At 63.4% G+C, this 24,987-nt stretch overlaps 1 protein-coding gene across 11 annotated transcripts in view; it reads right to left on the bottom strand.

The window, feature by feature from the left end:
• Positions 1-2,667: 2,667 nt before the first annotated feature.
• The window catches only part of CABIN1 (calcineurin binding protein 1), a 154,806-nt gene continuing 132,486 nt past the window's right edge, over positions 2,668-24,987 (bottom strand). For 5 of the 11 annotated variants that reach the window (XM_036993212.2, XM_036993210.2, XM_036993208.2 and 2 more), the window contains 8 exons: positions 15,273-15,436; positions 14,252-14,348; positions 12,710-13,381; positions 11,508-11,582; positions 8,162-8,444; positions 4,586-4,750; positions 3,233-3,459; positions 2,668-3,113 (listed from right to left, as the gene is read on the bottom strand). In XM_036993212.2, coding sequence (XP_036849107.2) covers positions 2,970-3,113; positions 3,233-3,459; positions 4,586-4,750; positions 8,162-8,444; positions 11,508-11,582; positions 12,710-13,381; positions 14,252-14,348; positions 15,273-15,436 — 1,827 coding nt within the window. In that variant the 3' untranslated portion in view covers positions 2,668-2,969. The other 6 variants (XM_036993213.2, XM_036993211.2, XR_005054480.2 and 3 more) reach the window with 6 other exon arrangements.

The following is a 24,987-nucleotide window of genomic DNA, read 5'->3' on the forward strand; positions in this document are numbered from 1 at the left end:
AGTCCCAGTTCCTCCCCGTAGCCTGGTGGCGGGGGACGGGGGGTGGGGGAGCAAGTAACTTCATGGTGGAGGCACCCAGAACTGCCTGCGTGCGTGTGCGCCCAGACAGCTCTGCAGGGATCCCCTCTGGATGGAGGAGAGGGGTGAGGGACGGGCCCAGCCCCTGGCGGGTTGGCCCAGGGTGAGATCAGAACCTGCAGCCCCCACCTTGCTGCCCAGCTTGGCTGGGGCCCTGGGGTGGTGCTCACACATGAAACTGGCCTCTGGCCCTGGGCAGGACCGAGAGAGGATGGGCCCAGCCCCACCCACCCCTGCAGTGTCACTCATGATTATGCATTATCTCTGCAGTGTTCCCTCCCTTCTCATTGTGCGATTGTGTAGGTGGGGAAACTGAGGCCCAGATGGGGGCAGGTGGGGCTGATGAGGTCACTGGGAGAGGCAGCAATGCTGGACCAGGCCCCTGGCAGTTTCTGGGAGGTCCCACAGCCAGGATGGGCGGGGACGGCCCAGGCCTGGGACTCACTAGGGCCCTGCGCTTCTGCCACGTGACTGGACAGGCAGATAGTCCTCCCCGGGCGGCCACTCTCAAGGCATCAGACAGGGACAAGACCTCACTCCTGCACAGGGGGCTGGAGGGCTGTGACCTGCCTCGGCCAGCCTGCCCCCTGGCACGCCCTTCTCACCTGGTGGGTGTGCCTGTACCTGCTCCAGAGAGGAGGGATCCTGCAGGCGTCAGGGAAGTCAGCTGGGAGTGGGGAGCCACCAGTCCGTTGCTGGGGACTCCCTGCAGGCCTGGGGGGCTGGGGCTGGGCGTTCCCCATGCAGCCAGCACTGGCCCTGGGAGACTGCGGGGTTGCCCCCAGGAGGGACCCCGTGGCCTGGAGGAAGGAAGGTGGCTGCTTCCTCTTTCCAGCCTGGGAGTTCTGGCCAAGTGTCAAGAGTCCGGTGTGGGGGCTCCGCACACAGGTCCTGTGGGTTCGGGGGCGACCAGCTGACTGACTTCTGGCCCCTCAGCTTCTGGCCCCCTGCAAAGGGCCTGAATCCAGCCCAGCTCAGAAGGCCCGTGCAAGGCTGCCAAGCCTCTGGGTCTCCACGGAGGCTGTCAGGCTTGGGCTGGGGAGCCTGGCAGTGCCCAGCCGCTTGTCGTCCTTCTTGCACAGGAGACCCTGGCCAGAGAGCCTTCCAGGGGAGACCCCAGGCCAAGGCGCCCAAGGCACTGGGGGCATGACAGTGAAGGGCAGGTTGGGGGTCCCTGAAACCTATGCCGCCCCAAAGGCCAGCAGGGCCAGCATCGTGGGCTTGTTTAATGATATGCCGTCACCTTTAAACAATTCTAGTTTCTGAACAAGGAGCTCTGCAGTTGTATCTCACATCCCCCCCACAGCGGCAGGTCCTATGGGGCAAGTGTGGTGGTGGTAAGTGCCCCCCACCCCGCCCCCCCAGCTCCCCTTCCTGACACAGACCCCACCTCTCAGGACCTCCAGGATCCCTACCACATTGGGGTGCAAGCCAGCTCCCAGGTGTGGCCTCCCCCGGCTCCCACACTCTGAAAGGGCCCCAGGCGTGTCCCTCAGGCCGTGTGCATCCCACCCGGGAGGCCCTGCTGTGCTTGGCTCCCGCTGTGCCCACCACTCCCTGGTCCAGCCTCTGTCCTGTTAGGCAGGAAAACAGATACGAGCGGGGTGGGAAGAGAACAAGGTCAGTAATGCCCACTAGAAAGGACTAAAAATTAACCAGCTAAAACTAGAAATCCAGAAAAGACTCAGAGTTAGAGTTAATTCGTTAAAGCTCAAAAGGTCAGAAGCAACTTGGCCTTGAATGTTTGACTATTCCCCAGATAAAGAGAAGTGTCTGAGCACAGCCCATGTCTTCATTCTGTCAATCAGATCATTGTGAGATTTACTCTAGCCTGCTAAAGGCCCACCTACACAGCATAATAAAGACAGGAAGATTCCATCTTAAAGCTAAAATTGCATTTTAAAATCCAAGAAATGAAGAAGTAAGATTTTTAACACACTCTTAAGCAAACAGATAACTCGGCCCACCGTGGAGGATGGGCAGGCAGTCTTGACTGATATGCTCCCAAACCGGGAAGCTGCTATCCGGAGAGGGAACCGGAGCCGTAAATTTCTCGTGTTAAGCCAATTTTGCAGAATTACCTAGAGGACTGATAAGAAACTTAATGTGTCATCAAACACCTTGAGACCACTTAACAAGTGCACACCCCTAGCCCTTTGCCACACACTTGAAAAACCCTTAGAAGGGGGAACCCCCAGCCTTTCAGGGCGCTCCTCTGAGGTGGCCTGCACTTTCTAAGTGTGTGACTTTAACTTTTCCCCAATCTTTCAGTGTGCTTCTCTCTGAAGTAGCCCATGCTTCCCTTTCTGAGTGCGCACTTTCTCTCCTGAAATAAAACTTAAACCTTTCAAGGTGCCTCTCCTCCCTGAGGTCGCCTGTACATTTTCTCTAAGTAACTTTAAATAAAACTTTTACTTCGCTTCACTACTGTGTCTTTGCCCCTCAATTCTGTTGCGGCGGGGACAAGACCGAGGGAAATACACAACACAACCCCCAGCATCCCTGCCTGCTCTCTGGGGTTCCTGAGGGGCCCAGAAACCCCAGACAGCAATCCACTGAAGGGTCCTGGGTGAACAAAGAAGAAAAGAAAACTGTTCCATCTTTATTAGAAAAGAAACCAAAAAAAAAGGAGTGGGGTAAGCCCAACCCTAAATGACCCCCTCACTGTGACACAGGCAGAGCCCGGCTCATCCGGGTTTCCAGGTGTGGACATGGCCACCTGGGCTGGGCGTGGGCATGTTTACAAAGTCAACATTTCATAGAAAAGGATGCTGGCACCGCTGCGCAAACCTCGGCTGCCCATCTTCCCAGCTAATCTTGGCCTCCTCTGGGCCCATGTGGTGGGGATGTGGCTGCGCAGGCAGGGAGGGGGGCTGTGGGTGGGGGGCCCCTCAGATGTCCATGTAGTCGTCCTCCTCATCTGTCTCACTCTCCAGCGAAGACTCCTGGCTCGATGTCTCCAGCACCTCCAGGGCCGGCTGACACAGGCTCTCCTTCCTCACGTTGGCGGCCGACTGGGCAGACAGGATGGCTGACTGCACAGACCGGGTGGGGCACTGGTCAGGGGCAGCCCAGCCCACCCAGGGCCCCCAGGGCCCATGAGCCCCATAACCCCTGCCCCAACCCACACCTCCAGCCGGGAACCCACGGTCACCTTCAGCTTCTGCTTGGTCTCCTCCGAGATGCCGCCTTTGGGTGAGAGCAGGGTTGGGGTGGGCGGCGTGACGGTGATCTCAGGGGGGAACTTGGTGGTGGCCGAGGGGATGACCAGCTTTGGCATGTTGGGCAGGAGGCGTGACTTGGCCCGGCCAGGCTCTGCCTTGCCTGGGGGGCCCTCGGGTGGCTGGGCACTCCCACTGCTGGGCACCTTGGAGCTGACAACTGTGGGTTGGACATTGGGGGCTGAGCCTTGCTTGCAGCTTCCTAGGCCTGACTGCCCCAACCCCACTTGGGCCAGCAGGGCCAGCATCATGGGCTTGTTTAATGATCTGCTGTCACCTTTAAACAATTCTAGTTCCTGAACAAGGAGCTCTGCAGTTGTATCTTGCACTGAGCCCTACAGCAGCAGGTCCTGTCGGGGCAAGTGTGGTGGCGGTAAGTGCCCCCCGCCCCCCCCAGCTCCCCTTCCTGACACAGACTGCCTCCTCCCGCCGCATCAGACCGAGTGTGTGTTCTCTCCATTTTTTTACCTGTGCTGGCCGGCAGGCTCCACGCCTCCTTCTGTCTCTGCCTCCCTGACTGCCGGCTCTGGCTCTGGGCCGTGGGGCATGGGGCATAGGGACTGGGACCCCCCTCCCTCCAGGAGCACAGTGCACGCTGGGAACCCAGGGCCTGGGACACAGGCAGGCCCTGTGGGCCATGTGCATGCATTAACTGCTGCATCCGGTGGCCATCCCAGGAGGCATGTCCTGTTGGTGCCCAGGGAGGATGCTAGGGCCCAGAGCAGGTCACTCAGCCAGCTGGGGGCGTCCATTCCTGTCCCGCTCCTGGGAGCTGCAGTTCTGGGGCTGGCAGCCTTTGGGGAGCTGCGTGAGCCGGGAGCCACCCACAGTCTGGCTGGTCTCCACATCCCTCTGCAGCCCCATGGCTTTAAAAGGAGTGGGGCTCACTCAGAGCACATGCTTGCTCCCCCTGGGCTGGCACCAGGCCCTGCTGTCCTAAGTGGGGTCCCCAAGGGCCCTGGCTGGTCGGGGCTGCTGGTGGGAACAGGCTGACTCCACAAGGAAGTGGTTCAGCCCAGCCAACCACTCCGCAGGCCCGACTCCTCCCCCAGCTAAGCAGCCTCACCCGGGCCGCCTGCCTACTCCTCCGTGGAGCCGGGGTGGACTCCCAGGCACGTCTCCCACCCTTCTCTACCCACCTCCAAAGCTCTCAGCCGGGCCTCCCCTTTCTGCTCTGCCCCTCCGCCACTGAGTCCTCCCCAGACCCTGCCCGACAGCCTCTCACCCTGGGGTACCCTCCCCTCTTCCAGGTGAAGCCCGCCCTGGCTGCTCCCTACTCCCCTTACCCTGGCTGCAGGCGGGCTCAGTGCCAGGCTGGGGCGTGGCCTCTGTGGGCCAGCAGTGTGGCTCTGCCGGGGGGCCCTCGGGGGCTGCCTTCACCTGCTCACCGTGCAGTGGCTCCTGAGGCGGGAGGCTGGTGCCCTCTGCCCCTCCTGCCAGCTCTTCTCCCTCTGTGGGAACAAAGGACAGCTGCGGGGCCCTGAGATGCCCAGCAGGGGACCGGGCTGAGGAGGCTCTCCACGTCTGCCTGGGGACCAGGAGAGGCGCCTCTGGAACCACCGCCTACATGGGCCGGGTGGTGCCGGTGGGAAGTACACACCCACTCAGCCCTGGGTAGACAGCTCCTGCACCCTGGGACTGATCTGTGCCCGACAGTTGGAATGACGATCAGAACACAATCAGGACCCAAAGGCAAACAAACCAGCTAAGACCAAAGTGGATGGAATGGCGCATTAGCATGGTGCCCTCCTGTCAGGCCACAGCTTTCCTGGCACGAGACAGGGGCCAGGAATTGGCCTCAGTAGTGCCAAGGCGGGGATGGGCCTGAGGAGTGAAGGCTGAGCCTGTGGCTGCCAGCCAGGCTGTTAGTCATCGCCGACTGGCTCACTTTGGGCCCGCAGGCCCAGCTCCCAAGGGCCCCCCGGCCTCTCTGGGCCCGGGCTCCTCACTCTTCCTTACACTGGTCTCCTCCTCCTCTCTCTGGGGGCCTTGAATCTCCCGCCACACAGGCCGTCACCTTGCAGCCCCCCCCACTTTCCTGTCAAGGCCCTCAGGCCAGGAGCGACCCCTCTTCTCCAGCAGGTGAGGCGGCCCCCGTCCTTGGGACGGGGACAGACATGGGCCTGAGGTCCAGAGGACGGAGCCTCCCCTGGCTGTGGGGGCCACAGGCCACCCCCTCCCTTCCTCGGGTCTCACCGCCTCTTTGCCCCCAGGGTCCGGCCCCATCCCCCGGGGCGGGCAGGAGCCAGTGGCCTGGACGGCTCCTCTGGCCGCCCTCCTGCGCCCGTGGAGCAAGGAGACCAGCCCAGACCTGGTGCCATTACGGAAGGACTCGGATTACTGCGGCGGGACGCGCAGCCACGAAGCAGGCCGGCGGGCGTCTGGGCCAGGCCTTCCCGCAGGCAGCACTGCCCCGGCTACCTGGGCCCAGCCTCTCCCCGAGCCCTTCATTCTCAGTGGGCAGTCAGGAGGAGAGGGAACACTCGGGCAGAGGGAGTGGGGCAGAGGCCCTCCCAGGGCCTCCAGGGCCTGGCGGCCGGCAGGGCAGGGGGCTGCCCTGGCCTGGGGAGGCCTACAGGTAGGTCTGGGCAGAGCGGAACTGCCTGGGGGCCTAGCCACCTGGGGCTCTGCGGACCCCTCCCAAGGCCTCAGGCTCTGTGGGAAGCCGGCGGCCAGGCAGGAACCCTGTGCCACTGGGGCGACCTTCCCGGCTCCTCAGGGCAGACTCACGGCCTGGGTACTGGGTCCCCGAGGACCGGTGTCCTGGAGACCTTGGGCCCAGCCCTAGCTCAGACTCCCCCTGGCTTCTCAGGCCTGACATGAGGCCAGCATTCCGGCCCTCGAAACCCCACTGGCGGGTGGTGCCCTGCATGGGCAGGTGCTTTTGCCACCACGCTGGCCCTGCGGCCTGGAGCGCCCTCCCGCCTCCTCTCCCTGCTCTGCCCTCCCTTGCCCCTGGAGGCTCACCCTCAGCAAGAGGGGCCAGCCCCAAGCCAGGTCCTGGCCTGCAGTGTGCACACACTCAACCAACCCGGAGCCGAGCCTGCACTCGGTACAGACCCGGGGGCAGAGGCTGGTAGGTCACTCGGAATGGCGAGCGTGGAGGTGTGGAGACGGCTGGGGCTGGGGTGGGGCGAGCAGGACAGGCCGGCAGCCGGGGCAGCCCAACGGCCCCGCCTCCCGGCACTCGGCGCCCTGAGGAAGCTTGCCCCAGGCTGTGCGTGGCCAAGACCAGGGAGCGGCGGTCACTTCTGAGAGTAGGTTGTGACGGACACTGTGGCCTCCTCTGAGCTTCCTCCTCTGTCTCTCCCTCCCAGATCCTGGGCTCTTGGGAAGCCAGCAGCCATGACACAGAGACACTCAGCAACCTAGAGAGAGGCCCGCAGTGGCGGGCCCGAGGCCTGCAGCCAACAGCTGGCAAGGGCCCGAGGCCTGCGCATGGCCTGGGTGGACTCAGACCAGCTGACGGCCTGACGCGCTCGAATCCCCGGTCCTCAGGGACTACAGGACCACGAGTCAGGTGGAGGGCAAGATGACCTGAGGTGGCGAGACAAGAGGGGGACAAGTGCTGGTCTCCCTGCCAGGGAGTGACTTCTCTGGGCCATGATGCCCACCACCGAAGCCCCTTGAAATCCCCACCGCCAACCCCCGTGGCTGTGTCTGCGAGCTGCCAAGCACTGTTCTGGACCCTACAGTGCTGTCACCTCCGTCTTACACGGCGTGCGCTGGAAACTGAGCCAGTGAGACAGAGAGGAACGTGGGCAGCCAAGGCGACGGCGCTTACAGGTCTCCAGCTACCCTTTGCCCTGGAGCCTCGAGAGGCTCCTCTCAAAACGAGAGGCCGCAGGAACTGACCCAAGGGGAAGAGAGGGCACCCTTGGCAGCAGGGTCCGAGGAGGCAGAGGGTCCCTGCGCTTCCACAGTCTCCAAGCAAAATGGGGACGGCATAGGGGGCAACATCAGCGCCTGCGCTGAGAGGGACGACCGCCCCTCCTGGGCCTCCACCCAGGTAGGCAGCCGTCCCATCACTCAGGGTCAGGAAAGGACAGAGCCGGGCTTGCATGGCTGAAGGAGCAGCCCGGATGTGGCCCTCCAAGGGCACTGACCGGGAGGGCCACACGCCTTCAGAGACGAGGGCTGCTAGCAGCAGCGGGGCCTCAGCGGGGGCGCAGGCTGGTCCGAGGAGCAGGCAGGAGACGCGGGGAGGGCCTGGGACCTGGGGTCAGGATGGCGCCTGGCCACTCCTGTCTCGGCCTTTGATGCCGCTTCGTGGCCCATCCCAGCAAAGCCACAGGCCTGTGTGTCCCCAGGTCTGCCGGCTGCCCCTGCCCAGGCTGCCACTTCCAGGGCATCCTGGATTTTAGGAGGAACAGGGCGCCTTCCTGCTGATAGGGCCTGTTTCCTTCACAAGCCCACTGACCGGCCCTGGCCCTGGCCCGTGGCTTGTCCACCCTGCCCATGCGGCGGCCCTGGCAGGAATGCCCCCCACCGCAGCAGGCCTGCAGAGGCTCGTGTGCACCTGGGGTCAGGGCCCTCTGCCCCAACTCCTCGCTGGCTGACCCTAAGGCTTTGTGGGAGAGGAAACAAGGGCGGCGGTCGGTGCGTCGGGCGGTGCTCCTTCCCACTCGCCATGCCCGCGTGAGGGCACCGTTGCCACCCTCCTTCGAAGACAGGGACAGGGGCACCAGAGGCCGGGTTAAGAGTGCTGGGCGCCCGCCTGGGGTGAGGCCGGCAAGAGGACCAGCACGGCGCCCCCCAGCCTCCATCGTATGATGTGCTTCCCAAGGGTCACCGGGCTAGAGGTCACCCTGCAGCCCCCCGTCTCCACATACGGAGGACTCACTGCTGAATGCTGGACTCACCTGGGCCCAGAGAGGCCATGCTTGGGGTGGCCTCGGGCCTGGGTGGCTGGGGAGGCCCGGGGTCCTTGGCCAGGTCTGGAATGGAGGCTGATGCCATGGGAGGGCAGGTGGTGAGGGCTATGGTGGCAGCCGGTGTAGGGCAAGGCTTGGCGTGGGTCTCACTGGGCCGTAGGAGAGCATCAGCTGGCATGGGATCAGGGGCTGTGGGAGCCACAGCTGTAGGGAAGAAGTTCTCTCGGCTGTCTTTGGGGTGTTTGGGGGTGGTGGGTGTGTCCCCTGCGGCCTGTAAGGACAAAAGGGGGGATGAGGAAGGCTGGCCGGGCAGCCCTGAGACCACACTGTCTCACAGAATGCTGTCTGGGCCCAGGACTGCCAACACGGCCCTCAGGGTGCCATGCTCTGGCCCCAGTGCTGCCAACGAGGCCCATCAGCAGTCCTTCGGGGTCCTGTGAATGCTAGGACACTGCAGGGGACCCAGAGTCTCCCGGGAGGACGTCCAGGCTGGGCTGGTGAGGACTCAGCGGAGGGACCTCAGACTGGGTGGACTCTCCATCCAATCTCACCCTCCTCTCCTGGGTGCTAGGCTGGGTGCTGTTGGCCATGACCTGGGGCATGGGGTCATAGTGGCCGAGCAGGGACTGCAGTGACGGGAGATTTGTTGTGGAGAGCAACTTCCTGTGGGCAACTGGTGGAGAATTCCAGGGGAACTGGGGTGAGAGGTGACACCCCAAGAGTCAGCTGCAAGGTCCAAGGCTTTAGCCCCAAAGTCATGATGCCTGATGCTACCCCAGCCGGGCCACCAGGCTCTCTGCCTACAGCCTGGCCTCAGCTGCCCCAGCTCGAGCACCTCGGGCTTCAGGACTCGTGGCGGGCTGGGTCCCCTGGGTCCTTCCTGTCACCCTCCACACCTTCCCTCTGCCACCAGGCTCCCCACAAAGCCCACCCTCCTCGGACGGTGTGATGTGCAGCTCCCCGGGGTTGTGCCGGAAGGTGGGGAGGGCGCCAGAGCATGAGCCCCTGCCCTCAGGGCCCCAGCCCCAGGTCTACCGTGCCACCTGAGCTGGCCCACAGCGGCAGGGCCTCCCGGTGGCTGCCAGCTGGGAGCCTCATGCCTGCGGGGGGCACCTGAGCACTCGGGAGAGCTGCTCCCCATAACTACCCTCCCTTCTGGCATTCGCTCCGCTTGAGATGCCCTGTCCCCGGCTCCCTGTGGGACAGGACAGCCATGCCTCTGCCTGCAGCGGGTGTCTGGGGGCACCTGGGCCTCTGCGGTGCGGTGGGCAGACACACTGAGGGGGAGGTGAGTGCTGTGTCCCCGCCTGGCAGGTGCGGCCTCGGCAGCAGGGGACCGCGTGCACCTCTGATTCTGTCCAGTGCGCCCTCCAGGCGTGCACCAGCTGGCCCAGGCGACTGGGACTTGCCTCCAGCCAAATGGACACCCCCTGAGGGGTGGGCGCCGGGCGCAGCAAGCCGGGCCCCAGCTGGGTGCTGGTCCTTTTGAGGCCTCCATCTCCTCGTCTAAGAAATGGGCCGCCGCCCTGGCCCTGGGCCCCGTCAGCTCAGCACCTCTTTTGCCTCAGGCCAGGGAAGGGTTGGGGGGGGTTCCTGTGTGGTTCTAGCATTTAAAGCACCTTAAAAAACCTGCATCGGAGACAACCCTGCTCTCCCCAGGGCGGTCAGCGTTCACCTGCCCTCGTCTGGACTGACAGAGGAGACAGGCGGAACCCCAGGGCCCAAGCGCTGCCCTGGGGTCCCAGGCAGTTACTCTGGTCCCACAGAGCAGAGGCTGTGGTGAGGGCCACGCAGGCCATGGGAGCCACTGGGGCCGCGCTGTGAGCACCGGCCACCTGGCAGTGACAGTGGTGGGGACTGCCGCGGGGCAGCGCGGGGTGGGGTGGGTGTGTCTCTCCAGGATCGCGGCCCTCAGCTGGGGAGTGGGGCCCCACCTGTGCGGCCTGGCCGCAGCTGCCTGGTCAAGGTTGAACCTCTGGGTGTCCTCAGACATGGAACCCAGGAAGGGCTGGTGGCCTGATGCCCCATTCCAGGGAGAGGAAGCCCGTCTGGACATTGAGAGTGGCCACCAGCTGGCTGCTGGGGGACCAGAGACACAGCTCCCCAGGCTACCGGTGGACACCCGCCACCCACGGCTCCTGCCTTGGGACCCCCTCATGACGCCCGTCCCTGGGGGAGACGCTGAGGGAGGGCCGAGGTGTGGGCGAGGGTGGGGGGCAAGGCCCACTCATTCGCTGCTGGGATACTCCTGGGGGACGAGAGGCAGCACCTATTCAAATGGCAAGTCCTGCCCTTTGGCCCAGAACCCCTGCTCTGGGGGGCACCCCTGCAGAGATGCCTGGGGGGAGAAGATGTGTACTGAGCAAGACTGCACCCATCCCTGGCTTTGGACAGGGTGCCCCCCTCATCACTGGTCAGACCCTGCCCCTGGGCCCTCGCCCGAGGGGGGGCCTCTCCCTGGGAGAGCCCCCTCCTTCAGTCCCGCCAGGCAGGTGGGCCCCTGGGCACTCTCCCTCCCGGACATCACCCCACCCTGTCCTGCTTTTCCTGGGGCCAGGTGTCTGGCCCTGGGGCTTGGCCCCGCCTGCCCTCCTCGGGGGTGCCTGCACCCGGGGCCCCTGCCTCGATGTCCCTCGGGGTCCAGGCCCCTGGCCTTTCTGCCTGCTCAGCCTGTGCCTTGGGAGAGGCTTGGCCTCAGCCGGAACCCGGTCTCCCCAGCCTGGGGCCCCACAAGGGTCCCATCTGCCGGCCAGAGCCCGGCCCGGAGCCCACCCTCCCCTGCCGCATGGCACCACTTCCCTGTCCCCAGTCATGCCTGCCAGCCCACCTCTCACAGCCCCCGGACCTGCCTGTCGCCCACCTGGCCCTGTAGCGGCCATCCTCTGCCCAGCAGCGGGGAGTCTTTCATCAGTACGAGACCCCAGCCCTGCCCTGGCCCTCCTCCCTGCTGGGTACACCCCTGGCCCCCCACCGCCCAGCCCCAGCCTCACTCTGCCCCCTTTGTCCCAGCGGAACAACCTTTCCAGGTGAGGTCAGCTGCACAGGGACCGTCATCTCCGCTTCCAGAAAAGATAGTTAAGGTTGAGGGTACCCCTCAGATCATACACTGGGAGCTGGGGTCTGAGCCTGCCAAGGCCTCACCCACCACACAAGGGCGCCCCACCCTGGCCAGGGGTCAGAGGCCCAGGGGCCTGCTCTGTCTCTCCCCGGCCCACCCTGACCACAGGAGAAGCCCCTGCCTGGGGTGTACCTTCTTCCTGGCCCACAGCCTGTGTGGTCTCAGCATTGGGGGGGCCTTGCATGGCAAGGCTGGCACAGGCTGGGTCAGGCTTACCTGTCTCTGGGCTGCAGCCCCGAGGTGGACCTGACAGAACTTCACGGCCTGCTCCAGCGCAGCCTCCTCATCCACCTGAGCAAGGAGATGCCTGCGGTCAGAGGGCCCAGGCCGTGGTGGCTGGCCTCCTCCCGGTCCCTGGCATGCCCTGGGTCAGTGGCTGTGAAAAGCCCTCCCACTGTGGGCCCTCTGGGACCCCAGCCCTGCCCAGGAAGCATGGACAGGGGCACATCCATCTCCCGGGCCCATCCCCAGGGCCACAGCTCTGGGCCTGTCTGGCCATGCCAAGTTCATCTCTGTGGCCATGTTATTTCATCTTCAGGGGCTGAGGCTGGCAGGATCGGAGCCTGCCTCAAGTGGGCAAGATGCCAGGCCTTCTGGAATCCGAGGTCTGGGGTGGAGGGCAGGTCTGACTGGCCTGGAGACCAAGGGCCAAGGCATGGAAGGTAGGCACAAGGCTGGGAAGGAACCGGCCGTGGGCAGAGTGTACGGGAGACAGCCCACGTGGAGGCGGGCAGTGTGGGGAAAGGGCCTGCCCCACCAGCAGGGGGACACGGGGCTTGTTTTTCTCCCAATTAATCGGCAGCAAAACAAAAGTTAATATCGGCTGCTGGTGAGGAGGTGGTAAAACAGGCACTTAGAAGCCGCACTGCAAACAGACACGACTTGGGAAGAGACCACATCTCAGAATGGTCACCCTGTTTGCACCAGCCGTTTCTGGGGGCTCCTCCTGTGGACATCATTTTTAATAGAGAAAAAGCTATGTGCCTAATGCATTAAAAAAAAAAACAGGCAAAATCAGAAGGGTGGCAGAGCCTCCTCACACACTCAGGCACGCTTCAGATGGCACCACGATGGTCTAGAATGTGCCCCAGTGCCTGTCACGGCCACGGGCTCAGGGCTCCCGTCTCCCCGTGTGGGTTTGATGAGATTTCTGCAAAGTGGTTTCGGCTCCTTTAAGACTTTCTAAAACTCATTGTTTCTCCTTTTTCTCTTCTCTTTTGTGTATTTTCACCAGTTTTATCAAGCTACAGCTGACAACACGGTCAGCATTCCCAGCATATAACGTGGTGATCTGATGCACTCCTGTCTGTCTGACTCTAGGCCTACTTGCGCTCACTGCAGAAAACCTCAGCTGCTGCTAAGCAACCAGCAGGGGTGGGGCTGGCATGACCCGGACGTCTGGCCCCGTGGCCACCCACCTGCCTGATGAGCATGTAGGTCTCAGACATGATCCTCTCGATGCGGCCCAGGTCATAGGCCATGCCCTTCTGGCCCTGCTGCCACACGCGGTAGGCGTCCAGCAGGAGGGTCCTGCCCGGCTCTGAGTCCTCCAGGAGCTTCCTCTTGCGGCCGGGCCGTGGGGCCGGCTCCTCGGGGCGGCTGCCCGCTCTGGCCCCGGTGGCGGTGGCAGTGCCGTCAGGGGCCGGCTGGACTGGCAGGAGCGGGCCAGGCTGCTGCCGGGCACTGATGCTCAGCTCCTCAAGGGACAGCTCAGGGGGTCGGCTCTCAGGGCCCCGGTCCCTTGGGGGGCGACCTGGCTGCAGGGGCAGCACCTGCTCCGCGTCCAAACGGCGAGTGGTGGCCTCGCCCGTGTCCATAGGCTCCACGGGCCCCGCCCGCGAGCTCTCCTTGTCCTTCTGCTCCCCTCTCTGAGCTGCACTATCTCCTGCGTCCATGGCCACAGGCTGGCGGTTGAGGGGGCCCACTTTGCCCCCTGGCTCGGCTCCTGGCCCTGAGCCATCAGCCAGAGGGGGCTTCTTGGGGTGAGGGAGGCCCTCCTGGTCATCCTCAGGACTGGCCTTGTGGGGGACATCAGTGGTCATCCTGGCTCCCGGGAGGCCACAGGCCTTGGGCCCTGGGTGTTCTGACCCCTATGAGCAAACCAAAGATAAAAGATTCTGTGTCTTTGGTATTTCCACCACCACAAAGCATCCCTGGGTGCCAGGTGTGCCCACCCCAGGCCTCTCCCATCCCAGGCTGCTCTGGCTCTACCCATCTGTTCACTGGCCAGGGCTGGGCCTGGGGACCTGCCTGAGGAAGGCCTGTGCTGGGACGGCCTTTCTCCAAGTGTGGCCCTCAGGGCTGTCCTGGGCGTCTCACTGGGGGGATGCCTGACAGGCGTCAAGTGCACTTGCTGCTGAGCTGAGTCCTGTTCCGGGCTCTCATGTGCCCAATGCACAGAGGCCAGGGGAGGGTCTCGGAGTGCTGCCCTGAGCCCCAGCACCAGGACCAGCTAGTCTTGACTGGGCAGGGGGCATCGCAGCTGACTTCCCTGGCTGTGCCCCAACCACCTTTCCTGCTAGGCTGGTCACCTAAGCCCCTGGGCCCCAGGGTGCTCAATTGTGAAACGGGGTGAGGGCTGCACCTGCCTTGGAGTGTAGGAAAGGACCATGTGTGCACGGTGCTCTCAGCCCACAGGAGCTGGCAGGGCAGGGGCGAGGGGATGCCAGCCTGGCTCTCTGTTCCCTTATCAGAGCTGCTGTCATCCTCAGTCTGTCCTGCGGGGGAGGTGCTGCTCGGGAGGGTCACTGTCATCACTATCCTCATTGGCCTTGGGGCCACTCGCCAAGCACGGCGGTGCCTCAGTAAATATCTGTGAATTTGTTACTGCACTGGCATTACCCACCCAAGGAGGCAGGGAGTGCTACTCCATAGACGGGGACACAGGGACCTGCCCAGGGGCATGGGAGTGGTGGGCTGGGGCTGCCACCTGGGAGCGGAGAGGGCAGTGGGCCGCGTACCTCCGCAAGCTCGCTCAGCGTGTCCTCCAGCACCTTCACGGTGAGGATGAAGGCCCGCTGCGCCAGGACCTGGCGGTCAGCATCTCGCAGGTACTTCCTGTGGGTACACGGGGAGGACAAGAGCATCAGAGCCATACAGCATGGCCAGACGGTGGCCCTCACCCTGCCCCGACCCAGGAACACCTGCCAGTCCCTCAGCGGCCCACCTGCCCACTGCCTGGGGTCCACTCCCCAGAAGCTTGCCCTAAGCCTCTTCCCTCCACACCCAGCACAGGCTGCCCAGGACCCTTTGGGCCTGCCATGTGCCCTGGGACAGGGTGGGCAGGGCTGGGCTCAGTGAAAGCTGGGGGCCTCTGGCTTCTCTCCCCCAAGCCTGTCTCCAGGCTCCCAGCTCCCCAGCCCTTGGCACAGCACAGGTGAGTAAGACAGTGAGGGCTACGGTGGAGCAGGGAAGGTGAGCTGCTGGCCCAGCAGCAGCCCCAGGCCCCCTAGCTGGGCCACACCACACCTGAGCGCGTCTTTCCCAGGAATCTCCCCACCCCAGTCCCAGTGAGTGGCAGCTGCCATAGATGCCCCTTGGTCTGTCTCTTCCTTTCTGGCAGGGGATCCCTGGTTACCTCTGATGCCTAGTCCCTGCTGCCCAGAGCGTTATTACTGGCCTTCACCTGGCTACCCAGTCATCACCTGGGCACCTGCTTTCCCCATGACTTGACAGCATCCTTGAGAGCCCCAGGCAAGGGTGGGCTTGTCCAGGGTCTCGATGGAGACACCCAAACCAGCGAGGAAGCTTGTGTTCAGCCAGGGGGATGCCATTTGGCTTCTAGACACCAGGACCGAGAGGACCCTGGGAAGGGCTGGGCTGGGCTGGGCTCCCCGACCAGTGGAGACGCCCTGGGTGGATGGGGCTGAGGGGCTCCAGCCGTGTGTGCACTCATGCGCTCACCCACAGCAGGGCCAGCCGCCCCACGTGGGGCTGCATGTATGCCCGGTGGGGCCCTGCCGCGACAGGCGCTACACTCACTTGCCCTGGTCTGGCGTCCGCTGCAGCATGGAGGACACCTTCAGCAGGGTGCTGTGGTCCCGGAGCTGGGCCAGCACCTTGAGCAGCAGCACGATGGAGCGGTTCATGTGCCAGGCAAAGCTGCCCGGCCGGTCAATCTCATCCACAGGTATCCGCCAGATGCCCTGTGTGACAGACAAGGCGAGTGTTTGAGGGAGCCTGCTGCCTCTGGAACCTGCCAGAGAGGACTCTGACCCAGGCCACCTGAGATCCTTCTTGCCGTCCTGAAGGGCACAGGACTGCAGCCACCCCCACCTCTTCCTCCTACAAACAGCAGCAAAGGAGATGCGCTGCTCTGCGTCCTCCTCTTCTGCATGGCTCTGAGGCACCTTTACGTGCTCTGTCCCCTAGAGGAAGCACAGAGGCCGTGACCGATCACAGCACGGAGAAGCCCAAAGCCCACGCATCTCCACACAGCACGGGACTGAGCAATTCCTAGAGACGAACTGATGAGTCACAGGGTGGCCACCCTGAACTTCTGGCAGCTGCTGCGGGCCAGGAAGGCTCTGGCCTGGGCCCCGCCCAAGCGCACGCCCTTCAGCAGCACCCAGAGAGTCAAGGGCTGGGCCAAATGACCTGCAGCTCCCAGGGGGCCTGGGTTCCCTCCAACCCCTTTGTCCAGCAATTTGCCCTGCAGGACCCCCTTCCCCACTCTTCCTGGTCCAACGCTGATGTCTGAAGGCCAGGCTGGGGCAGGGCAGGCTCTGGGGAGCCCCGCCACCATCCCCCTCAGCCCTGTGGCTAGCTGCTGCACTAGGCACGCGGCCCAGCAGGGGCCAGACAAAGCGTGGTGATGGAAAGGATGGCAGAGGGAATGAATGGCAAGTGCAGAGCGAATGAATGGCAAGTGAACAGAAGCTCACACCTGAGCAGGCCTATGGCTGCGGGTGGGGACACTGGGAGACATGCCTGTCACTGGGGCAGGAGCTGGGGGGGCCTGGAAGGAGTGGGCTCCCAGATGGGTCTCTTCAGCCGGCACCCTAGAGACATTCCTGCCCACAACGGACCAGCACTGTGAGCAATGCTGCCTCCTCCACGCGGGGTCCCTCCCAGGCCCGGTTTCCACGGGAGCTTGATGGTTCAGGACAGCCAGCTTGCTCCAGTCCTGGGACGGGGCCAGGGCACCCTCAGCCCTGAGCCAGTCAGGCAAGAGACGAGCTTAACACCCTCTGCTCCGAGTCCTTGGAGCCTGCACACTGGACATGGAGGGCCCACCAGGCAGGCCAGTGGCAGGGCATGGAGGCTGGCAGTCACCCTCCATTCTTGGCAGTGCCGAACAAGGCACCATCAGACAAAACCTGGGGGCTGTGGCCACCCTGGCCCAGGGCACTGACACAGATGCTGGCTCTTCCTGCCAGGAAGCTCAGGAAAAGCCTGAGGGGAAGAGGGACAGCCTCAAGCAGCTGCCCTGGCCGGTGGGCCCCGAACCCACCCCAGGTGTGAGACAGTGGCCAGGAGGGTGCTGTCTCTGTCACCAGCCACATTCGGCCGTGAGAGACTAAGGAAGGGCCTGACCCTTTGAGGCACCACAGCCTCACACAGTGGTGGCGCTGGAAAGGGGCAGCACAGAGCCCAGGACAGACTCCCTCAGGGTCACATGGCAGCTCCAAGGACAGGGAGGAGGAGCCCTGAGGGGCCAGCGGGAAGCCTCCACCACCTCTTCCTCCTCGCACCTAACAGGAGTGGGAGAGGCCAGAAGCACTGCTTGACTGCTTGCCAAGACATGCAGGTGGGCACCAGGGCTGGCAGGTCCACAAGGCGAGTCGGGGATCTGGGAGAGACCCACTCCTCCTCGGGGAATGGGGGCACGCTCTGCTCCAGTCAACCCCAGGGGTCCAAAAACCCAAAGGACCCGCGGGGATTACTTCTGCCAGTGCCCTGGTACAGGGCACAAGGCTGCCCCCAGCGGCCCTTACCAACAGCTGGGGGTAGAGTGTCCCCAGCTCTCCTTGATGGACTCTCAGGGAGGATGAATTCAATCACATTTGCTCCTCCAAACTGTGTTTGGGAGCGTGCATGCGCGGAGAGGGGTGCTGACTTTCCTGAACCCTCCCCCGGGAAGCGGCTGTGCCTCCCATGCTGTGTCTACCAAAGACAGGCTGCCAGGGACCTGGGGTCAGGGTGGTGGAGGGGTGGGCAGAGGCCTGGGTCAGGGGGGCCTCAGAACATGGCACAGTGCCTCAACAGGCTCCGGGCAAGTTAGGTGCCTGGGCCCCCCCTGTACACCCCACCAGGTGGGTGCCCAGCATGAACACATGGGGAGCTCTAGAGGTGAACCATTTCATCTTACGTTAATTACTATAAAGAGACTTGTCTCTTCTTCACACTCTGCTGGCACCCCTGGCATCTGAGTCTGCACCTGGGGCCCCTGAGGTCCCTACCCCAGCCTAGGGCTCATCCTCTTTCTCCCACTCTTGCCCTCAAATCCAAGCACCCCCACCTGGGCCAGGACAAGTCTGGACAAGGACAATGTGGTCGCATCCCTCCCGACTCGACAGACAGCAACCTTCACTGCCTGAGCTGGAGCCGGGAGCCACGCTGGCCCCTGCAGCACTTCTCCGGCTCCAGAAGCTCACTACCCACTTGCACAGCCATGAATTTCATGCTTCCTGCCTTTTCAGGTACCCATCCACCTCCTTTGCCAGTAAGCTCTCCTGGGTCCTCCTAGGCCTGGCTGCAACGTCACCTCCTCTTTGAAGCCCTCCTGGCTTGCTGCTCCCTAGACTCATTCAGGACCACTCAAGGTCGGCCCCTCAGTCAGGGGTGGAGTCTATAGCTGGGAACGTGTCCTAGGTGGGAGTGGGTCTTCATCAGCTCTGGGTCCCCAGGGGCCTGATACAAACCTGGCAGAGCAGGTGGGGCGCCCAGCTTGAGAAGGACTTTCTGCCCAGGTAAGCCGAGGTTCATCTCTCTGCCAGCCCCTCACCCTAGAGACTTCCAAGGCAGGTGGGAGTCCATTCTGCTCACAGAACAAATGGGTGTGCGGGTGAACCCTACAGTGCGGGTGGCGACGGGGGTGGCGGCATGCCTTCTTGCCAAAAAGGCCCTGACAACACGTCACCAGCACAGCTGCAGGGAGCAGCATGTTCACTGGGGGCGGGGGGGGGCCTCAGGCTGCCAGGGGCGCCCCTGGCCAGGCTCTCGGTCAGTCCTGGGCTGGCTCTCCTCTCTCCCCAGAAAAGGGGGGCCCAAGAAGGTACTGCCAGAAGTTAAATACATTTGGCCCTCTGTAAAAAGAGACCCCAAACACCTGCTCTTACTCCTAAGCTCTGGGACCAAAGGCACGGGGCATTGCGTGGGGGGCTGTCAGGGGTACATGCCAAGTCAAGCCAATAAGCATGCTGAGAACTCCCTGAGGCGGGCTGACCTGGCCTGTGGGGGGGCCCATGCCGCGGGCCCACCAAGAACTGGGCACAGGCAGGGGGTGCGGTCTGCTCACCAAAGCAAGGTACTGCCTTCCACATGGACACTGAGGTGGGTCTGCCTGCCACCACTCCCCGTTATGCCACAGCACGGCTCGCCTGCCTGTCTTACCCTTTGTGACTGCCCTCCCTGCCCCCTCTTTCCTCCTACACCCCTTCTGATTTCCAGGACACTGTTCCCAGCTGGGCACTGATGAATCTGGTGGCATCAGTTACACAACTACAGGCATTTTCAAGCACACTTAGCTGGGTGAACCTGCTCGCTGTACAGGTGGGAACCCCAGGCCCGTGAGGGGCAGCCTGCCCCGGCCACACAGCTGGACCGCAGCTGAGCACAGAGTGCCCGCGGGGTCCCTCCTCGCGTCTGGGGCCAGCTGGGCCACCTTCCACCTCAGCACTGACTGAGTGCCTGGCTGAGCGGCCTCCCCACCGGCCAGGCATGTCTGCCGTGATCACTGCGGGGAGACACGGGGTCCCTAAGGCCGGAAGCCAGAACCTGAGGGGCTTTTGGCCAATCCCCAACGAGGGCCAAGACCAGGACACAGCCCGTGAGGACAAGTCTAGTTCGCATCGCGTTTTGGGGCTCAGTTTGGATCCTGTCCATGAGGGCTCCCCATTAATCCATTTCCTTTCTAGACATGCACACATGGGCGGAACAGAGCCCCACCCACTTCAGTAAGGACAGAAGACCAAACAATCAGGCAGAGCCGGCAGAGAGCCAGACGGCAGCCACAGGCACCCGAAGCCCTAGGAGGTTCCTGCAGACAGGAGGCTGGCCTCCAGGGAAGGACAGCTGGCTTGAGGGCGGGAGCCACAGGCAGAGCCACACACTGGCAGGGTGACAAGCAGGCCAACAACCTGCCTCTGCCTGAGCAGGCAGTGCTGGGCTTCTGGGTCTGCAGCACCCCCGAGACAGGGAAACCAACGCACATCCCAGCCCTCAGCAAAGATGTGCCTGTGGAGGGTATGAAGCCCCCCAGCAAATCAGGGGGCTCCCAGGGGAGAGACAGGTGCTGGGCGAGAGACTGCCACACAGGGGAAGAAGGTACCCAGGCCAGGTCTCTCCTGCTCTCGCCGAAGCCCCAGAGCACCCACCCCAGAGGGCACACATGCAGACCTCAGGAAGGGTGCAGGAGATGTGCAGCAGGTGGCGAGGGAGAGCAAGCTGGGCTGGAGCATTGGCAGGGAGCGGGCAGCCGTGCCTGAGAAGAGGCCTGCTGACAGCAGATGGGGGAGGCCAGCCTGGGCGGCCTGGAGGACAGGGGCAGCAGGGACCCCACCAGGAGGAGGGTCTGCGGTGGGGCTCACCCTTGAGGGAAGAAAGTAGCACTGGTGCCAGGTGGGGCCTAGGGGACCACAAGTCAGGCCGTCTTAGTTCCCTCCCTGCACCCCGGCCCAGCTGCCCTCCTGCCTTGCTCTTCTGGATTTCCCTCAAAATCTGCACCCCCCACCCCCACCCCCAGGTCTGCAGGCATGATGCCTGAGGGCATGATGCCTGCCTGGAGAGCTGTGCATGGCTGGGAGCATACACAGCAGCCTCAGAGCACTTAGAAGCGTTGGGACTGTGCCCACAGCTATGCCCATGTGCAAGTGTCTCACCCAGAGCATATCAGCTGACCCCCAACCCAGCAGAGTGGCTCCTGGCTGGCATATTAGGTCACCGACACAGACCAACCACCTGAATAATTCACAGAGCCCCATCAGGCTGAATGCTTGACGCAAGTTACCAGACCCTCCCTGCGGCTTGGAGACTTGGGCCTCCTCCTGCCGCTCTTGAGAAACAGCTTCAGAAGCTAAGCCCCAGGCGGCGTGAGCCTAGAGGTCTGTGGAGGGTAGGGCCAGCCCCATAGCTGGGGCCCTTGGAGACTAGCCCAGCAGAGCTGAGAGCTGGGGCACTGCTGGGCCAGCCTGTGTTCTTACCCACAAATACACTGTCCACTTACAAGGGGGTGCTGGGAAGTAGGGCAAGGCTGGGGCCTGAGCAAGGGGGCCACGAGGCTTTGGCATCCAGGCACCACAATATTGGCAGGTGGCACCCCGGAGAGATGACGGACAACAGATGGCCCCGCTGGCTTCGAGCACTGCTTCTGGCTGCCAGGCCAAGGCTGTGCTCAGGCCCATGGCTCATGCTGTCTCCACACACTGTGGTCTTCCTGGAGGAGGGGACTCTTCTCTCCCCAGAGTCCTGACTGGCTGGCCAGTCCATACCTCCCTAACTGCCTCAGTGTAGGCCACAAGGACCCCTGGCTGCAGGCATAGCCTGTTCACCCAGCCCAGGGCCAAATCTGAGCTTGGCAGCCCAAGGCCACAGGCCCAGACAGTTTGAGTTTTTAGCTCAACCACTTCGGCTGGGTGGCTGCTCAGGTCATCCTTGACAGCACAACCCAATCCCCACCTTTTCATGGGGCATGGGCCCCAATTTTCAGTCATGGCTCCTCCTGGAGCCTCCCCCACTCCAAGGGCACAGGCGAAGTCCCTCCAGGAAAACAAGTGGCTTGGTAATGCCAGTGCAAGAAAGAAGGCAGGCAAGAAGGTGTGGCCCAGCCGGACTCTGCTCTGTGCAAGCCACACTCAGACCCGGAGTATGGGCTTGTCACAGGGTGGTCAAGGCTCAGGGACTCGGAATCACCCCACACCCACACTGGCAGGGGCAGTCCGAGCCTGTCATCAACCCACCCCTCAGTTTCCAGGGGCTGCCCAGTGACCCCGGGGTGGGACCAGGATGCAGGGGCAAGGTTCTTCCTCCCTGGCTCTCTCCCAGCCCCCGACCCTGAATGCTTGCGAAGGAACACGACGTCAGCAATGCACTCTGACTCGCAGTCACAGAAACAGAGGCACAGAGAGCCGGGCAGTGATTCTGAATCACTCTGGTTTGGGGCCAGGGCTGTTGAAGACCTCAGAATATGCCCTTGGAGTGGCAGGCAGAGACTGGAGCATCTGCATCCTCCAGCGCCCGGCTGCCTCAGGGCCTTCGTAATCAAGTATCCTGCACCCCTGTTGTGGGAACAGCCCGCGGCCCTGGTCTCCCAGAACTCTCCTGGGCTCCTCCCACTGTTCCGTGCAGCCACGCCCACAGGACTCAAGCGTGGGCCCTTCCCAGTCTGCTGGTACTGCGCCATGCCCAGCTGGGGCACCAGGAGAGGCTCAACAGGTGGACAGAGGAGAGAGCAACACCTGAGAGCACCCAGGAAGGCTGCAAAGCAGCCAGGCCAGGCACCCTGCGGAGGCACCGTGGAGGGAGAGGCGAGGAGGAAACAGCACTCTGAGGAGACCCCGGGGGCTCGATTTGATGAGGTGACGGGTGGGCAGGCAGCAGGCCGGGTGGCTGTCAGCCACGTGCAGGGGACCCTCTCCCCTCCAGCTCACACCAGGCTTCCCCATCCAGAGAGGCCTTTCTGCACGGGGGCCCTCCCAGGCCTGGCCCTGACCGAGGGCTGATCTAGCTTTGGAGGCCAGCAGCCAGTCCCATGGGCCTGAATCCCGGCTTGCCATGCCATGGACCCCTGGACCCGGAGCTGCCCAGCGGTAGGCACGGGGGCTGCATATATCCTGCTCACGGGCACCCCCAGCCCCCTGGGAAGCTTCTGACCTGGGATGAGAGCAAGTCTCAGGGAGCTCCTTGGGGGCGGGCAGCACCCATGGGAGAGGCAGGCCAGGCAGACAGGGATACGGGCCCACTAGGCCTGCCTGCGGACCCTCCAGGAAAGGAATGTTCCGGGTTAAAACCACCAGCCCCGGCTTCTGAGCCCCCTCAACCTCAGTGCAGCTCTGGAGTGGCTCCGAGTAGCTCCCTGTGCCGTGTGGGCCAAGGCGTGAACAGGTAGGTCCTGGGGAGTTCATGCCCCAGATGAACCCCCTTCAGAAGCTGGGGAGGCCCAACACAGGGTCTACTCTGGAGTGGCTCCTGGGTACCCCAGGGCACGTCACTGTACAGAGAGCCAAGTGCATCGCAGGGGTGGGGGATTATGTGGATAGGCCAGGCACCCCCTCCAAAGGGGGTCCCTGCTAGTGGGACAGACAGACACATGGGGTTGTCAGGCAGGGAGTGCGGCAGAAGAGAGGCTGGTACAGGGAGGAATGAGCTCAGACAACAAGGGCTTCAGGGAAGGGGTGTTTAGGGAAGGCCAGGGAGAAGCCAGGGAGGAACAAAGCCAGCAAGGGGGGAGCCTCTGCCAAATGTGGAGGAAAAGCACAGGCCCCTAGGATTTACCTGCCACCTGGGGTGTCCTGAGCAGAGGGGACCAAAGAATGTGTAATTTTTATCTCAATTTTCAACTCAGTAAATACAGAACACATAAAACTCCCCATCATTTAAAGTAACCACAGTGTCACCCCACCGGTGTGTCATGACTCATCCAGTCCCCCACTGGTGGGTATCTGGGGCTGGGTCTTCAGGATCATTATAAAGACTGCTGGCTGAAGAGCCTTCTCCACAGACCCTTCTCCCTGCCTCTGGGATGGAGCCCCCCGAGGGGACAGAGGCTGGGCATGCAGCAGCAGGCGCTCTCCTAGGGCTGGCCCAAGACAGTGGGTGAGGGGCCCTTCCAGTCCCCAGCTAGCGCCACATGCCACAATATGACACGTGAGCACCCTACAGTGTTCCTGTTCACAGAGAACCCAGTGCTGCGAGCACCCAAGGGAGAACCTGTTCCCCGCAGAGGGATTCCCATAGCACCCCCTGGCGTGGGTACAGCGGTGACTCAGTGCTTCACCAGGCGAGGGTGGGGAACCTGCTGGCATCCCATTCCCAGGAGGCGGGCGTGGGGGTGCTGCAGGACCAGCTGCTGCACAGGTGCTGTGAGCTGGAGAGAGTGAGGAGGCCCTGCAGGAGGGGTGCTGGGTGGGTTAGGCGCTCCCCAGCACCCAGACACAAAGACTTTCTGCTGTTTCCAGAAAACACTTGGTGCTGCACCCTGACCCCAAAATGCGATGCAATCTGGACTGTAAGGCCCTGGTGTTAGGAGCAGCCTTGGGGTGGATACCAGCATCCTCCAGTCTTGGGGAGACACCCGTCACCTGAAAACCCACATAAACCTCCTGAACAGCCAGATCACTCGGAGAAGGGCAGGGGAGGGTATGTAGGGCTGCACTTGGTGCCTGAGAGCCCCTGAGGCGCTCACAGGGTGCCTGCCCAGCCTCCCCGACATGATTTCAGTTACTCATTACTGGGGGAGACTTGCTCCACGACACACAGCCAGCAGGGAGCTGAGACTAGAGCAGAACTCAGCCTACCTGGCTCTTCCCACTCCACCCCACTAGCCTCCAACCAAGGCAAGCAGCACAACGCCACACCTGCAGGGCAGCGCCTCTGACCCCTGGCCCAGATGGCTCGTCTCCTTCAGGAGCCACCCTGCTCAGGGGTCCTGAGGCCTTTGGGGCCAGGACTGAGTTTCCAAGTGGTCACTTTCCCATCTTCCTGACGCCCTGGGGAGTTAAGAGCACTGCCCCTCCCACAGCACTCTAAGACATGCTCCTGCTCCAGTCCCTAAGGTGTCCCCCCATTCCCAAGCATAACGCGGCGGCAGGAAGTCCTGCAGCTTCCACGCAAACCCAGCAGGGCCGGCCAGAGAGGCCGCCAGGGGCGCCGTTGCCCCCCCCTCCCCTGGCTGGAGCGGTCCTGGCTGGACTGCCGAGGGCAGGGGATTCCCCGCGCCATCCACAGGTAAGTTCCCAGTGCAGGCAGCGGCTGGGGAAACCTGCAATTTGCCCACAGCCGGCAGCCGCCCGTTTCCAGCCTCGTCTACCAAATGAGACGCCGCAAACTAGGTCCCCAGAACTGCCGGGCTGTCCCTCCCCTCCCCCTCCCGGGGAAACCAGGAACGGCAAACAACTAAGTGCGTGGGGAAGCCCGGGCTGGCAGCTCCACGGCGGCCCCGTCTGCGTGTGCCGTGCCCCCACCCGCGCCGCTCTACTCCCCCTCCCTGCCCCCCTCTGACGCGGGGCAAGGTCCTGTCCTAGCTCAGGGCTCCCGAGCAGGCCGGTTGCTCCTAAGGCGCTGGCACCATCTTCCCGCCCCCGCACGGCAGCTATTTATAGCCGGAGAAACGCTGCGCCCGGGCTCCGCTGCCCACCCGGCCGGCCCGCTCACCATCCCCGGCAGCGGCCCAGGACAGCTCCGTGTCGGCGCCACCCGCCGCGAAGTTGCCCGGGCCGATGGCCCGGGGCGCGGCTTTCGCTTTGGCGCAGCGCAGCGCACATCCCCGCGCGCCGGCTCGCGGCCCCGGGCTAGGTCGGGCTGGGCTCGCCCAGGGCTC

Source organism: Manis javanica, chromosome 15, assembly GCF_040802235.1.
Source record: "Manis javanica isolate MJ-LG chromosome 15, MJ_LKY, whole genome shotgun sequence".
Classification (NCBI taxonomy): domain Eukaryota; kingdom Metazoa; phylum Chordata; class Mammalia; order Pholidota; family Manidae; genus Manis; species Manis javanica.